We start from the raw sequence: 16,048 nt of genomic DNA, 5'->3' as shown, positions 1-16,048 counted from the left end.
ATGTACTATAGAAATATTTTGCAAAAAAGTACTGACCTCATTATGTCAGTAAGACATATGTCAGATAGCTTTTATCATTTCTCAATACAATTATTTGAGGAGTCCACTCCACAGGCTATGTCGACACCAGAGTAGTTAAACTCCGTTCTGTCACAGACTACGTGACAAAATAAAATTTTAATTTAATTATATATAAAATACTTATATATGTGCCAATAAGTAAATTCAATTTCACGAATTAAAACTAAACTTTCTCAGTTGTGTGGTAAACGAAAAACAAAAATCTACTTATTGACAGTTATTAAATAGGGCCCTTATTAAGGAGAAACAAGGTTTACGTTTCAATGTAGCGTTTTAAGTTTACTGTAACGAGGAAGTTTTCGTTTTAGTTAAACTCGTTACCTAAGAAATAGAAATAGGATTTCATGTGGTTTTGTGTTGACAACTCGTTAGGTGTTTCTGTTTTGCATAGGCTGAAAGTTCTTGCGATAAGTTGCTTAAATTTTATTAAAGGTTTAAAAAGAACATTGTTGAGCCTAAATATAAAGTTTATCTATATTCAGAGCTATCACTCTACGTTAGACTGTTTACGATTTACTTCTCGACGGATCTAGTAAGTTAAATAAAATATTACATGGTGTTTATTTTAGGACAAAATTCAATTAAATGTATTGAATTAAAATGGAAAACTGGACACTAGTTTTTTGCACTTTTTTTAGTGTGCGGCAATATTGATGACGGGTTTATTAATTTCTAGTGTTTACAACAAGCGAAGTTTAGACGAATCACAAAGGACATATACTTGTAAATAGTAATTGTTTTTTATATATTTTAGATTTCCCATATTAAAACCCACAATTAGAGTTGGTTTCAATAATTACAGAAAAGACGAAACTGAAACGGTATTTATATTTTTTATGTTTAAATATCACACAATTGAAACTTATCTGAGTGTGTTAATTTGTTTTACCATAATTAAACCATTACTTATAGCAGAGGGTGGGTTTTTTTCATATTTACTTTTACCACTTTTGTTCATTACTGATTTAACTTCAAAAGCTTTGCAAAGTAAATTATTTAATTTTTTATAATAAAATTTACAACACAACTTTTCTTTTAACATAAATATACATTTAAAAGTAGCTGTGACTATGTTTTGAAAAACTATTTTATCTTCATATTTAGAAAGTGCTGTTCAGCACCAAAACTTAAAGTACACAATGTTTAGTTTTCATAGACCTAATTATAAAAGTACCTTCCTAAAAACACAAAATAAAAAATAGTATTGTATGCTACTTTATCTCTGTCAATTCAGTTGCACACTTGAATAAATATTATTAGACATTTATATGGTGAAAAATCAAAAAATATACCCTTTAACTTAATCATCATCAAAACTTCAGTTTTTCCCTATAAATATTAATAAATTATTGTAAAAATAAATAAAATCTTTATTCTCATATTATACAAATATATTCTTTAGTTGATATTATAAAAAATACACATTTATAATGACTTTTTAGAACTTATAATAAACTTAATCAATACCTTCAATAATTTTATTTCATATTTCATTTTGATATTTGCAATTTGTTGTCACTAATCCAGAATATTTATGGACTTGTGTATAAAGAATTCAAGAACCAACGGATTGAATTTTTTGTACATGATCATGACTGCTGAATATGCTTGGCCACCTCTGTCAATTTGCTAAATTTATGTGGTAGCAAATAAATATAAGAGAGCCTTAGCAAATTGAATAATCTCAGTACCACCAAGCTTAGATTCCCCATACACTCGATCCACAAATGTGATGGGCACCTCCCCTATAGTGTAGTTCAACTGCCGGGCTCTGGAACAATTTTTTTTCAAACTGTAGTAAACTGTTGAATGTACTATAAAAAAGATATTTATTGCAGTAATGTACAACCGCTTCATAAGACAGAAACTAAACAAAAAGCAGACTGGCCATATTAGTGAGTATATCTTATATAAAATTAAATAAATGAAAAATCCATAGATCTATAGAGGCTTACATTTCATGAGGATTATCTCAGATTTTCTTATAAGCAATGCTTATTATTTCAAACTTGTTGTAGTTTATTCAATTTCATGTAAATATTTTTGTTTTAACAGAATTCAAACGTAAGGTTTGCTTGTAAGCAAAAATTTATCCAATTTGTGACATTGAATGAATGTGGAGAAACCTTATTAAATATAAACCTACATTACCCTCACAATAACATATATACATACATAATTATATAAGCTACTAATTCTTGTGCTTATTTGAAGTAATATGTAATGACATCTTATTGTTTACAGCTAAAGGTTCAAACAAACTTTTTCAATTGAAAGTATTAGAAAGACATCTTAAACAAACTAGGAGGAAATTTGCAAGGATTGAACAACAGACATATGCCAACACAGCACATCTTTTCTCAAATCAACTACTCTCCACACAAGGGATGATTCAAAAAAATTACATGTTTTTTAAAAGCATGACAACCATGTTAACATCTATGCTCACACTCTTTACTACAATAAAAAGAAAGATATAATTGTTACAAATTTACTTACATCTTCAAAGAAATAAGGGTTTCTCATTAAATTTTAAAATTACTGAGATTTTTAATAATGCAAGTCATTAGGGTCTTAAATAGTTTTATTTCTGTGAGTAATGGTTAAGTTTAAATTTATGGAGATCTTAAGAATATATATATAGTGAACTGTAAATTTTATTATTTAAATGTGATATTAATATACTACATATTATGATATGAGATAAGCATGATCGACTATAATTTTAACTTAATATTACAAAAGCTTGTTTTGTAAAGATAGAAATTCTTCATATAAGGATTGTTCATGAAATTATGTATTATGGGTACAAATGTAATAGGATAACGGCTAGTATTATAATTTTTTTTATAAATTTACCTGATTATCATTTCCATTTGAAATACATATCCCTTTGACACACAACTTTCTACAAGTTTCAGTAGAACATCTTTTTTGTACAACCTGAAAATGTAATATTATCTCTAGAAGAAATCTATTTCTACAAAGTGCATTTTGATGCTTTTTTACTAGCATATTAAAGATTTTCAACAGTTGTAGAAATATAGAATTAAAAATAAACTTTATTTTCCCATAAAATAAAAGCTCAATAAAGATTTATTATTTTATGATATAAATTTAACATTTTAGCCATCACATATATGTACTCATGTACATATTTTATTCTACTTAAACTTAGATTAAAAATAACAACAAGTACCTAAATGACCCTGTTAAATCTGACACCCCAGGTCTTAGTAGCATTTGAGTTAAAAAGTTGGCACCTCTAGATATTAATTTTCGCTTAAAGTCCCAACCATACACCCCTCCTCCATTTATATAGCGAGTGCCAGTAACTATATCATAGTCATTTTCTTTCTGCACCTCTATGAACTCTGGAATGAATTTAGGCTGAAAATTTAAAATTACACCAAATATAATATTGAAAAAATAAAAATTCTCTTTACATTGGTTACCATTTGTGCAGGACATTTTTAAATGTATCAAGCAACACTACACAAATTCATTTCAAATTATAGAATAGATAGTTAAGAAATCCTGAAGCCTAGATGAAAATAATGAAGCCTAGATATACGTACAAAAACCTGATAGCTAAACAGTAAACTTACGTGGTGACTTAGGTCAGCATCCATAATAATAATAAAGTTGCCGGTCGCATGTTTAATGCCATGAATGTAAGCAGTGCCAAGTCCTAATTTCTTTTCACGAGGTCGAAGCACGATTTTATTAGAGCCGTATAAATTTTGTAATTGCTTGGCAACCTCTAATGTTCCATCGGGGCTTCCATCATCAATAATTATCACTTCAAAATCTATTCCACTAGAAATGTAATGTAATTAAAAATACAGTAAAGATTGCAAATATAAATACACATATTTCTATACCTTCTATCTAGGTATTTGATTATTAGCCATATTATAATAGGAAGATTTTCTCTTTCGTTGTATGTGGGTAATAATATCGAATATTTATCGCTTTTAGTAATTTCTGAATCTACTCCAGTGGCCGCCATGCTGTCTAACGCAGACTACTAACTTTTTTTTTTTTTTTTTTTTATATTATGGCCCGCACGGTTTGTGCATTGTGGCCCAGGGTCAAAACAGGGAAACGGGTAAAAAAATAAACGTAACGGATGGAACGGAATTAAGGAAAGGAAAATCTATAAAATAAAAGATCAATTCTTATAGAGATAGATATAAAAGGAGTGTAAGAAAAGATATTTACATATATACACATTCATAGTATCTAAATTTTTATATCATTACTTAAGATAAAAGCTGCTAAAAGTTTATATATATGTTGGTCCATTGTTGAAAGTAAACAGGATATGGATGAAGGGAAAGGAATTTGAAGGGAAATGAGCCGTCGATAAGAGCCGACCGTTCGCGCCGAGAACAAACAAAAATGATGTGATTCAAATCAGCTTCAGCATATCCACATTCGCACGTAGGGATGTCAATAATATTAAACTTAGCAAGGTGAGCTGGAGTGCAGACGTGTCCCAGACGCATACGAGACAGTATTGTTGTAACTCTTTTACCGAATCTCAGTCTCCAAAACCAGGGCTTAATGGGTATAGAAGGTTGAATAGCACGATAATGGCGACCTTTTGAACGATCTTGATTCCAGGATTCAGTCCAGGAATTCCGGAGATAAATCCCAGAAAGAGCCATCAAGTCATGCGCATAGTTTCCAAAAATATCCACATCTCCACTATCCACTGCCTCATTGGCAATACGGTCGGCTTTTTCGTTTCCAGATATTCCACAGTGACCAGGAATCCATGCAAACGATACGGAATAGTTTTCTTTCAAACATTTCAATAGTAAGTTTCTAATTTCGGAAATGACAGGGAATTGATAATGTGATCCAAATGGGAACCGGGCTAGGGCATTTAAAGAACTAAGTGAATCTGTAAAAATTACAGTTTTTTGAAGTTTCAGTAGAAGGATGTATTCTAAAGCTTTGAATAGGCCAATACATTCGCCAGTGAACACGGAGGATTCAGGAGGGAGTTTAGTTTTTTGGACAATATTGTAGTTAGAATGTATTACACCTACACCTACACATCCATCACTGGAATGTTTAGATGCATCTGTAAATATTCGATGCCATTGTGGCCACTTAGTGTCAACAATATAATTAAATGTTAACTTTTGGTTTTTCTCAATTTTAACAAGACCTATGTTAGTATGTATAACGGGACAGATTATAAGGGAATTGTAACTATATTTAAACAAAGGATTGGAAGTCGCTTGGTGAGTAGGAGCCTTAAGAGAAGTAAATCTTGTGAAACTTTTAACCAAACATGGTGTGCGTTTGTTTTTCCAAAATTGAGAAGTGTGGATTAAAGATGTCAAGGATGTTAGTTTAGATGTAAGGATATGGTTACTAAATTGCATACAGCGGAATAGGAATTTATCAGATAGAAATTGTCGGCGTAAGTTTAATGGTGGCTCTACACATTCGGTTCTCATACAGTTGATTGGGGTTGACTTCATAGCTCCTAAGACTATTCTCATTGCTTTTGCTTGAATACTATCCAATTTTTTGAAAGCAGAAACATTTCCTGGTTCCAACAGGAAAGTACCGTAATCCATTACACTTCTGATTATGGCGTTGTAAATCAGTTTTAAGGAGTGTGAATGCGCTCCCCACCAAATGCCCGATAAACATCTAAGAATATTTAAATTTCGTTCACATCTCGCTGTTACATACTCACAGTGGGATACACCGGTGAGCTTAGAATCTAGAACTACCCCCAAGAATTTGATATTATTAGTCGAGGGAATCAAAACATTATCAAACTTTACCTGGACCGGGGGAGGCTTACGCATTCTGGAAAACAACACAACCCTGCTCTTGGATACAGATATGTCTAGACCATTCGAAGTCAGCCATGAGTTTAAAAATGAAAGGGAAGATGTTAGAGTTTGACAATTATTTTCAATTGATTTGCCCGATTTGTATATAAGAAGATCGTCTGCATATTGTAGTACGTTTGTTGATGCCTGCAATGATGTTTCTAAATCATACGTATAGATGTTATAGAGCAAAGGACTGAGTACAGAACCCTGTGGTAATCCTTTCCATACGGTCCGAGATAGTTTGACATCTTCAATAAATAAATTTATGTATCTTTCACTGAGCATATCTATAACAAAGTTTGTTAGAATTGGTGGTACGTTTAAGCATAGCAGTTTTTCCCTGAGAACCGATATAAGAACATTGTCATAAGCTGAGCTTATATCTAAGAAAGTAGCTACTACTGACTCATTGTTTGAAAATGCTAATCTTAAGTCTGTAGTGAATATTGCTAAGCTATCCATTGTGCTTCTACTTTTTCTAAAACCGAATTGGGTCGTTGCTAATAGATTTTTATTCTCTAAAAACCATTCTAAACGGATTTTTACTAGGTGTTCTGCTATTTTCATTAAAACAGAAGAAAGGACAATGGGTCTGTAAGAAGAAGGATCATCGGTTGGCTTATTCTCTTTTAAAATAGGTATAATTGATTGAGTGATCCAAGACTTGGGAATGCACCCAGAAATCATAATAGAATTTATAATATTTAAGTACAGCATCAGCATTCGGTCCGAAAGATTTTTCAAAAAAGAATATGGAATCCCATCTTCTCCTGGAGTAGAGTCTTTTACCTTATTAAGCACACCTTTAAGTTCGATCAAAGAAAACGGAGCGTTTATTCCACTTAGGTCATCAAAAATGTAAGCAGGAATAGTTAATGGAGGAAATCTCTGTTCCGGTACAGAAGGGGGAGCAAGATGATCCATAAACTGATCAGCTAGAGTTATCGGTAATTTAGAAGAAGGGGAATTATTATATGCAGATCTAAATCTACGAATATTACGCCAGACCTCTGACGGGCTGACATCTGGACTAATGGATGCACAAAATGATTGCCAACCATCGTATTTCTTTTTCTTAAACAATTTTTTAGTTCTACGGGCAGATTCTAAATATAACTCGAAATTTTCTTCTGACATATCCTCGCAGTATTTTTTTTCGGCCTGTTTTCTTTCTTTTATTGCAGCTGTGCATTCATGATCCCACCAGGGAGGTGAAGGAATTTGCGATCGGACCTTAGTTTTAGTGCAAAAAGATTCATCGGCAGCTTCAATCAAAACCTGAGAAAGAATTTCTGCGGAGATCTGGCTACCTTCTTGAGAATAAGTATTAGTTTTCTGCTCTACTATTTGGTTGAATAATTTCCAATCTGCGTTGTTTAATCTGTATTTAAAACGAGGAGAGCGATTGGTTTTGATAGGTTTGTATGAAGGAAAAGTAATTACAAGTGGAAAGTGGTCACTACCATACGAAGATGCTAGAGGGTGCCAGTCCAAAGTTGAAGCTAAATCAGGTGAACATAAAGATAGATCAGGCGCACTTGCACCTTCGCTTGGACCAGTAACACGAGTTGGCAGCCCAGTGTTTAAAATACATATACCATGAGAATCTATAATATCTAATAATTGATCTCCATAATAGTTGGAAGAAGTGCTTCCCCAAGATTGATGTTGGCAATTAAAATCACCTAGGACTAAGAAAGGCCTTGGGAGGATGGAGAACAGTTGATTAAGATGAGAAAAAATATTTACATTAGGACGAGAAAAATAAATAGATACTATACAAATTTTATTTACAATAGCAGCAATGACTGACAAGTCATCACCGAATGAGGGAAGTGGAAATAAGGAATAGGGGAGATTATTTTTAATGACTATGGCAACACCGCCATAGCCGTCAGGTCTGTCCTGTCGGAGAATAACATAACCTGGAATTCGAAATGTCAATTTCGGGCGAAGCCATGTTTCCGACAGAGTTGAGACAAAAGGTTCAAATTTATTATGCAAATAGATTAAATCGTTTTTATTGCAGATTGCGCTTCTGCAATTCCACTGGATTATTTGTTCGCGTTCTGGACGCATAAGTGGATTTTAATTGAGTTAAGGAAGCAAGTGTTGGGCGGCGTTGTTCGGTTACATTGTTGTCAGAGTTAGAAATGGATTTTATTTCAGTCAAAAGTTGGATAACATCAGAGATTGAGAACATTGTTTCATTATTGTTGACGTTACTGTTTATTAAAGCGACCCCGTTAGGAGAAGCTGGAGCATCATAGTCCTTTATTAAACTGAAGTGTTCTGTTTTGTTATACCCCAGTCGTTTTAGTTTGGGGGTTGTTGGTTTAACAAATATGTTTTTCTTATAAGATCTACTATACGACGGAATCGAGGAAGAGGAAGGCGATACAGATGGCACAGGAGAATTAGGAGAATTATGCATGTTTGAAAACTTTACTATTTCAGCAAAAGATTTTGAGACAGGATCATACACTTTGTTTGCTTCTGCGTAAGATACACATTTCTGAGCCATATATAATTTAATTTTAGTCTGTCGTTCATATTCTGGACATTTCCTATTTGTAGCAAAGTGTAGACCTGAACACAGACAGCAAGATGCTGCATCATCTTGTATGTTGCATGTGTCCCCAGTATGGCCTTGGCCACACTTGTAACATCGGGGTCGAGAGTTACAATTGGACTTAGTATGACCAAATCGGCAACAAGAATAACACTGAATAGTGGGGTATGAATAAAGTTCCACCGGTAGGGCATTGTAGCATACAAACACATGTTTTGGTAGAGCTTGGCCATCAAAAGTTATAACAACAGTCTGTGATGGCTTCCACTCAGGTGGGGAGCTGTTACGCACTTTATAATTTAGGCGTCTAATTTTTATTATTCCTCCGCTGCCTACAGGTAAAGAGAACACCCCGCACAAGCCCCATTCGAGTCACATTAAATGAAGGAATAAAAGCTTTAAAATTATTAATTGTCAGGCAAGGATTATTAACAAATTCATTTGCAAATTTGTGGTCTGAAAATGATAGGGAAATTCGGTTTCTGCCTATCCTTTTAATGCTACCATTAATAATGTTTTTAAATGAATTTTTCTTTAGGAAATACCCAAATTGGACTGGGTGCAAGGAGGCGATGCCAGTATCTGAAGAAACTTTTTGCACATGAACTACAAATGGCCCTATGTCATAGGCCTCATAAAACGATCGGCCTGTAGGGTTTTTTGGAGACTGAGAACTATCTGATGGGGGGTGTTGTTGGGTATTAACAGTTACACTTGTATTATGTGCTGGGTAACCTTTTTGCTGAAAACTATCTATATCGTTAGCGTTCTTAATCTCAGTACATAATGAGGGAAATTCAATATCCGGTATTTGGCACGAACAATCAGTCTCTTTTTGCTTGTTACGACGCGTCGGGTCAAATCTTTTTTTCCTCTTATTACAATGTTTGCAAATTTTACCTAATCTCATTCTTTTACGGTCACTCCGTTGATCCACATCTGTGTCTACACTGGACTCGTCCAGTTTAGAAAATCTATTTTCTACTATAATATTACACGCAACCTCAGGGGGCGAGCCCCCGATATCCGGGGGCTCGTTCATTTTTTCGCCTGATTCCAGGCCTTGAGGAAAAAGTATAAAAACTTACCAAATGCTGAAGAATATATACACAAATTAAAGAAATAAACAATTAAGTTAAACTACTACATACAATATATACAAATTGATCTTTTATATCAATTAAATTAAATTTATAAATTTTACTAAAAAACAAAACTCCCGCCACGACCAACGTTTCCCCAAACTACTAACTTACTTAGTATTGAATTTATAAAGTTATGACTTATATGTCAATGTTACCAGGTCATAAAACTAAAAAAAGGTAAGTATTTAATATAACTATATTATACTGTATAGTAATTAAGCATGATCGTTGATAGAAAAATATCGATATTGACATCGATGTCATAATCGACCACATTGGTGTTGGGCATCGATTTGCGATATTTATCGAAAACCAATTACCAAACCCAACATCGATGATCATCGAACATCCCTAATGGTATTTTTAGTAAAAAATTTTTACTCATTTCTTTATGAATAAATTATTAACCTTGAAAACACCTATAATTATTACAATTAAAGCCTTGATTATAATTAAATTTATGTTTTAATAAAAAAATTTAAAAACGTGATATGGTGCCTAATGCATAATTCTAATTTAAATTGATAAACACTCATGAAGCCTCCAGTTGAGCCAAGTAAAGAAGATTGTTGTAATGGTGGATGTAATCCTTGTATTTATGATGTTTATGAGAAGCAATTGAAACTGTATGAAAAATATAAAAATAGTCATCATGTGCCTACAGACCTTAAGTCAAATGGAATCTTGCAAGGTGAATACACATCATTTGTAGTAACTAATGTATTAAACTTATGCAACTTGCATAAACTGGTAAAATTTAAAAAAAAGGATAGTGGTGAGAGAGTATTTTGGAAAGTAGGGGAACATTTTTATATTTTATTTAAAAAAGACAGCAACAAATGTTCTCGTGCCTATACACCTATAAAATCTGAAGATGACTGTGATTTTGAAATTATTGTGAAGGTATATGAAAATGGCTTAGTCTCAAATTATTTATATAACTTAGTCATAGGAGATACTACTTTGTGGAGGGGGCCATATGGAGGTTATGAAGTTACACCAAATAAATTTAATAATATTATTTTAATTGCTCAAGGAACAGGTATTATACCATTTATCTCAATTACTCAAGAAATTTTAAATAATGAAGATGATATGACTAAAATATTATTGTATTATTGCACCCATTCTATAGATACTATTTTATATAGAGAAGAGTTGTATTGCAAGAAGTCATTTTGGAATTTTTCATACAAAGTTTATCTAAGTTCAACTTCAAATTATATAGTTAAATATGAGGAGCCAATCTTAGAAAGGAAATTAAATGTTGGAGATATAGAATTATTAAAACCAGCTGTTGACAATCAATATGTAATATGTGGATCAAATGAATTCATGAGCGTTTATAAAAAATTCCTTGTAACAAATGAAATTTCTTCACAAAATATAGTATTGCTTTAGGTTCTGTATATTTTAAATGAAAATAAAGTGTTGGTCTTTACATTTTCATATTTATTTGGCTTGTTTCAAAAATCTTAATCCATAATACTTAATAACAAAAAAAAAATAGAATATTTTCATGTTGTTTAGTGAATTTAAATCTTAACTCATTTTTGGTTGTTTTTGCAAATAAAGTTAAAATAATATCCCTTTTTATTTAAAATAACTGGCAAATGTGATCATTTGTATTTTATAATTACTAATAATGTAATAGTTTAAAAATTATATTAGCTTAACTGATACAAACTCATACATACTTTTAAATATCTTTTATACCATCTTACTTTTTAGAGAGAAATACTTTCTTTACCAAATGAAACTGAAATCAGGGGTGCTAGAACCTTTTTAGGTGTGGGCTGGGGTTTGGGGGTGACCAGCCTCCTGTGCCTGACACACGGCGTTAACTTATTTTGAGTCTAATGCAAGGCGGTTTCCTCAACAACATCATTATGTTTTCTCACCATTGGAGAAAATTTTAAATACGCACATAGAAAGGCAATTAGTGCACAGCCGGGATTGAACCTACAACCTCAGGGCTGAGATTGCACGCTGAAGCCATTAGGCTAACACTGTTCTTCATTAGCAAAGTAGCAGCTTATTAAGTCAACTACTGTAGTGCCAAAGACTGCAAGTTATATATATTAGTAGACACGACAGACGTTGTTCTGTACACACGTCCTTAAATAAATAAACATTTTTGATACTTTTTATTATACTTGAGAGCTTATTGTAAAATTAGTACCTGCAATTAGTGTTCAGTCTGTGGCAATATGTATAGAATCTTTGGTCATATTTTGTATTTGTATGTACATTTCTACGAAAGACTAGGCGGTATGGTCGAAAGACTATAAGCCTGCGCCATGGGCGAAATAAAAAAAAAAAATAAAATTATATGTACATATTTGTTTGTACCTACTTCGCAGTTCTTCGTTCTAGACTTGTCTTGTTGTAATATTATGTGAAGTTGTAAATAAATTAGATAATATAAATAATGAAATGTCTTGGTTTAAGTTGAGCCCTTAAGCGCTTTTATTTACTTTTTATATTTAGGAAATATTAATTTGTAAATAAACATAAAAACAAATATGTTATACACGTACTTACTGTAATAAGTGAAAGTTACATCTGCAAGTAACAAACTCACCATGGGAAAAACAAGCAAAGTTGTTCTTTGCGGAATGAAAGGAGTGGGTAAAACTGCAATTTTAGAGCAGCTTATTTATGGCTGTGTTAATTTAAAATCGTCGTTCTACCCAACAATTGAAGATATATATGTTGCTAATATTGAGACCGACCGTGGTACTAAAGAACGGGTATGTTTCTATGATACAGCCGGTTTGGAACCACCGCTCACAGGCGAGTTAAAAGGTTTAAACATTGCAGTGAAATTAAGGTTTCGGTACTAAAGCTTTACGAAATAAAACACCACAAGCTTCTACTTTCGCACATACACATTTTAAGTAATAAAACAAACAGCTTATAAAAATGGTAATATTTTCCATGCATTTCAAGTTACTGAGCAATTCTGTGTTTCTGCTTCAAACCATATACTGTCTCTATAGGCTTATTCCATCAACCAAATTGACAATTATGTACTATTATCTAATTAATTAGTATTATTATTAATTCCTTATTGTTATACAACATATAAAGCACTTTCTTTATATTACAGTTAGAGCAATAAGTATAATAGAATTCTTTAGTGCATTATATTAAATTATTATTATACATTTTGTTTAATAATTGTTTTTTCATTTTTATCTAGGATATTCTCAACATATAGGTTGCATGATTTATCCTAGGATATGTACCATTTAGTTCTACATTCATGTTTTACTTGTTTTGTCAAGGAAAACAGCTAAAAATACATTACTTTTTGATACATTTAACCTAATACTTGTTTCTAAATTTTACCTTTAGACCCAATTACAAAATGTATGGTGTTTCATAACGTAAACATATTTAATCTGGTCTTGGATGTTGAATTATTTTGGGTAAACTAAGCTTGATTATATTAGGAAATAAAGAGAGAGTACTGTTGCTTTATAATACTGTTTTTTTTATTTTATTATAAATTTCTAGGACCTCCACAGTCTCCTACTATGCAGCTAACAGCTAACCAAGTTCTTCAGAGACACTACCTAGGTTTTGCTGAGGGCTTTGTTATGGTGTATGATACTACAAGACCTGAATCACTTGATGTACTTATGTATTTGAAAAAGGATATTGATAGAAATAAAGACAAAAAAGAGGTAATCATTATCATAATTATTACAACTTCACTAAAGTGCTTATCATCTCTTTATATATAATTGCAAAAAAGACTATAAGACCTATTATAACCTAGTGGCCAAAAATTTTAGGTATTTTGATTTAGCCATAGAAAATAATCATTATTTTTTTTATATCTCTCCCAAAACATTTAATAAAAAGATCACAATATGTTTTAGGTTGTAATGCTAGTAATTGGAAACCGTACAGGGCCAGATGATGTGAATTGCCTTGAAAATACTTGCTCTAAAGCATCAAATTGGTGTTCAAGAGAAAAAATTAGACACTTTGAAGTATCGGCCATGGACCGACCATCATTATATGAACCATTCATATTTATGACAACCAAACTTAATCCGGTTCAAAATAAGACAGCTTTCCCACAACTTAGTACGCTAAGTAAGTTAACACAGAAGAATAATAGAAGCGAAGCGATGTAACATCTCCTCAATCTATGCCCTTTCTGCTATCATCCATAAGGTATGTTTGTGCAACTCGTGAAAACTGATTTCAAACTTTGTTTTAGTTTTATTGTTATTCTTTTATACTAAAAATAGAATAAAACACAGCAAAGAGAATTATTACAAAGATATAAAATTATTTATTTATTTAATTTCAACAGAGAACTGTTCACCCTACTGAAATAGTTCAACAAAATATTCAGGACTATATTTTTAATAAGTCATACACTCTGAACTAATACAAAAATTAATAACCTAGCATTGAAAGGAATTTTCTTTTAAATATATTTTATTTTTATATAGTTTATATGCAATGTTTCATGGAAACCCTTTTTGAAAACAGTTTTTACCATTACTAAGTTTTTATTTAAAAGTACATACATATATGATTTAGGTGTATGTTTAAAGTCATGTCACTCATCAAAGCTTTTTTTAATTATTTTTACATAGTCTATTTTATGGAGATCTGATTTATTTAAGATTACAAAATATGTACTTAAACTGTTATGAAACTATACTATGAGGTGAGGATGTAAAGCGAAAGATGCATTCGATAGCAAATTGTCAAACGGACGTAATATAATGGTGTATATTATATTACTTATTATAATAAGATATATATATATATATATATATCTTATTATATCTTTAAACGAGCAATTCTTGTACATATATATATAATTGAAATCTCGGAATCGGCTCCAACGATTTTCATGAAATTTAGTATACAGAGGGTTTCGGGGGAGATAAATCGATTTAGCTAGAAATAATTTCTAGAAATTGTCATTTTATTTGTGTTTTATCAACTTAAACATAGAATTGCTCGTTTAAAGATGTCAGTCAAATGAAAACTTAAATATGAATATAATTATCTTTATTCGATAATTATATTCATATTTCATAATTTTATTAGTATGTAATTCGTACTAAAATAAAATTTCCAAAAAACACGATTTATAAAAAAAAAATACCGAGCTAAGCTCGGTCATCCAGGTCCTATATATATATATATATATATATATAATATACGCCATTTTTATATATACGTAAAAAAATTGAATTTTTCACTTAAGAAAAACTTCTAGGAAAGGTTTTTAAAACATAATGAATCACTGAAGTTCCAAATAATTTTAATAAATTTTCGAATAGCCCCTCGTAACAATCAAATTGCCCCCCTGTGGGCCGTTGGGATGCACTGGACCAGAGCGTTTGTTGACCAATCATAATGAAATCGAGCGCATAATCGCTTTACATTCTGACAAGTGAGATCGCTTGATTATCATTGGTCAGCATATAACCAATCACAATCGAGCGACACGATAGATTTTCAAATATACATTTTTACTGTCATGTGAAGCAATGACATTTTAGAATCTTTTCTTTATTGAATTACAAAATATTATTGTAGAGATATTAACATATACAAATATATTATAAATCCTTAATAGATATTGAATGTTTTCTTATTTTAAATTATTTGAGGACTATATCGTTTAATCGTTAATTTATTATTATATTGCCCCATTGTTATAATTTATCTCATCGATATGGGGCATAGATTAAATTAGGCAACTTTTAACATATAGATATATAATTTCATAGAAGGGGTTGTCCTGAGCCATTATGGTTACGCAATGCCTTGCAATTAAGAAATGTATTTTCGTATGAAGTCCCTAGATATAAATAGGTATACACTATACAGTATAGCTGCTATTGTTACACTTAAATCTCTCTCAACTAGACAAGAAATCTCTCTCTTAATGCTATATTATATTATCAAGTTACTACTTATCTTACAGACAAGTGTATATATAATAAATATATAGTATACCTATGCTTGAATATTAAATTATAATTTCAAGTTAATACTTATCTTACAGAAAAGTATATTTGTATATTTGTCCACAAACTAATACACTAACTATATATGTTTCAGAATTTCTAATCGAACGCAACCACCTAAAGATTTTAAAATTAAATTACATAACTGCGATATGCAAAGTGTCGGTAACTGCCCCTGTCCTCCAATTACAAAAGTTAGCTCTACCAAATACTTAGGCATTCACATAGACGAACGGCTATCATGGTATCCTCATATAGAGTCCATGACTGGTAGATTACGGAAATTTACATACATCTTTAAAATTTTGCGATACATCACATCGTATGTAATACTTGAAAGAATTTACACAGCACTCGTTCAGACCGTAT

General features: G+C 31.5%; 3 protein-coding genes and 1 long non-coding RNA gene across 4 annotated transcripts; 3 read left to right on the top strand and 1 right to left on the bottom strand.

The window, feature by feature from the left end:
- The first annotated feature begins 79 nt into the window (after positions 1-79).
- LOC110996797 lies at positions 80-2,651 on the top strand. Its single transcript, XR_002600302.2, has 3 exons — positions 80-613; positions 1,920-1,976; positions 2,326-2,651. It is a non-coding gene; the product is annotated as an uncharacterized LOC110996797 (long non-coding RNA).
- On the bottom strand, positions 1,506-4,119 carry LOC110996796 (dolichol-phosphate mannosyltransferase subunit 1). Its single transcript, XM_022264634.2, has 5 exons — positions 3,966-4,119; positions 3,690-3,900; positions 3,281-3,471; positions 2,941-3,024; positions 1,506-1,852 (listed from the first exon to the last, which is right to left on the bottom strand). Exons 1-5 carry the CDS (start codon positions 4,091-4,093, stop codon positions 1,717-1,719), a joined length of 750 nt encoding a protein of 249 aa, XP_022120326.2. The 5' UTR covers positions 4,094-4,119; the 3' UTR covers positions 1,506-1,716.
- Positions 4,120-9,920: 5,801 nt separating this feature from the next.
- LOC110996798 (NADH-cytochrome b5 reductase-like) lies at positions 9,921-11,120 on the top strand. The gene has a single exon (XM_022264636.2). It carries the CDS (start codon positions 10,200-10,202, stop codon positions 11,064-11,066), a length of 867 nt encoding a protein of 288 aa, XP_022120328.2. The 5' UTR covers positions 9,921-10,199; the 3' UTR covers positions 11,067-11,120.
- Positions 11,121-12,020: 900 nt separating this feature from the next.
- On the top strand, positions 12,021-14,492 carry LOC110996819 (NF-kappa-B inhibitor-interacting Ras-like protein). Its single transcript, XM_022264674.2, has 3 exons — positions 12,021-12,473; positions 13,188-13,357; positions 13,556-14,492. Exons 1-3 carry the CDS (start codon positions 12,251-12,253, stop codon positions 13,814-13,816), a joined length of 654 nt encoding a protein of 217 aa, XP_022120366.1. The 5' UTR covers positions 12,021-12,250; the 3' UTR covers positions 13,817-14,492.
- The last annotated feature ends 1,556 nt before the right edge of the window (positions 14,493-16,048 follow it).

The sequence above is a fragment of the Pieris rapae genome, chromosome 5, assembly GCF_905147795.1.
Source record: "Pieris rapae chromosome 5, ilPieRapa1.1, whole genome shotgun sequence".
Classification (NCBI taxonomy): domain Eukaryota; kingdom Metazoa; phylum Arthropoda; class Insecta; order Lepidoptera; family Pieridae; genus Pieris; species Pieris rapae.
The sequence above is the reverse complement of the archived record's forward strand: the minus strand, read 5'-3'. Positions and strand labels throughout refer to the sequence as shown.

Excerpts from the sequence above, each read along its gene's own strand:
- LOC110996796 (XM_022264634.2), bottom strand. The coding sequence starts at position 4,093 with ATGGCGGCCACTGGAGTAGATTCAGAAATTACTAAAAGCGATAAATAT. Across the intron at positions 3,025-3,280 it reads GATTTAACAGGGTCATTTAG|GTTGTACAAAAAAGATGTTC; the intron begins GTACTTGTTGTT and ends TTACATTTTCAG. Across the intron at positions 1,853-2,940 it reads CAAATGGAAATGATAATCAG|AGCCCGGCAGTTGAACTACA; the intron begins GTAAATTTATAA and ends AAATTGTTCCAG.
- LOC110996798 (XM_022264636.2), top strand. The coding sequence starts at position 10,200 with ATGAAGCCTCCAGTTGAGCCAAGTAAAGAAGATTGTTGTAATGGTGGA.
- LOC110996819 (XM_022264674.2), top strand. The coding sequence starts at position 12,251 with ATGGGAAAAACAAGCAAAGTTGTTCTTTGCGGAATGAAAGGAGTGGGT. Across the intron at positions 12,474-13,187 it reads GCTCACAGGCGAGTTAAAAG|GACCTCCACAGTCTCCTACT; the intron begins GTTTAAACATTG and ends ATAAATTTCTAG. Across the intron at positions 13,358-13,555 it reads GAAATAAAGACAAAAAAGAG|GTTGTAATGCTAGTAATTGG; the intron begins GTAATCATTATC and ends AATATGTTTTAG.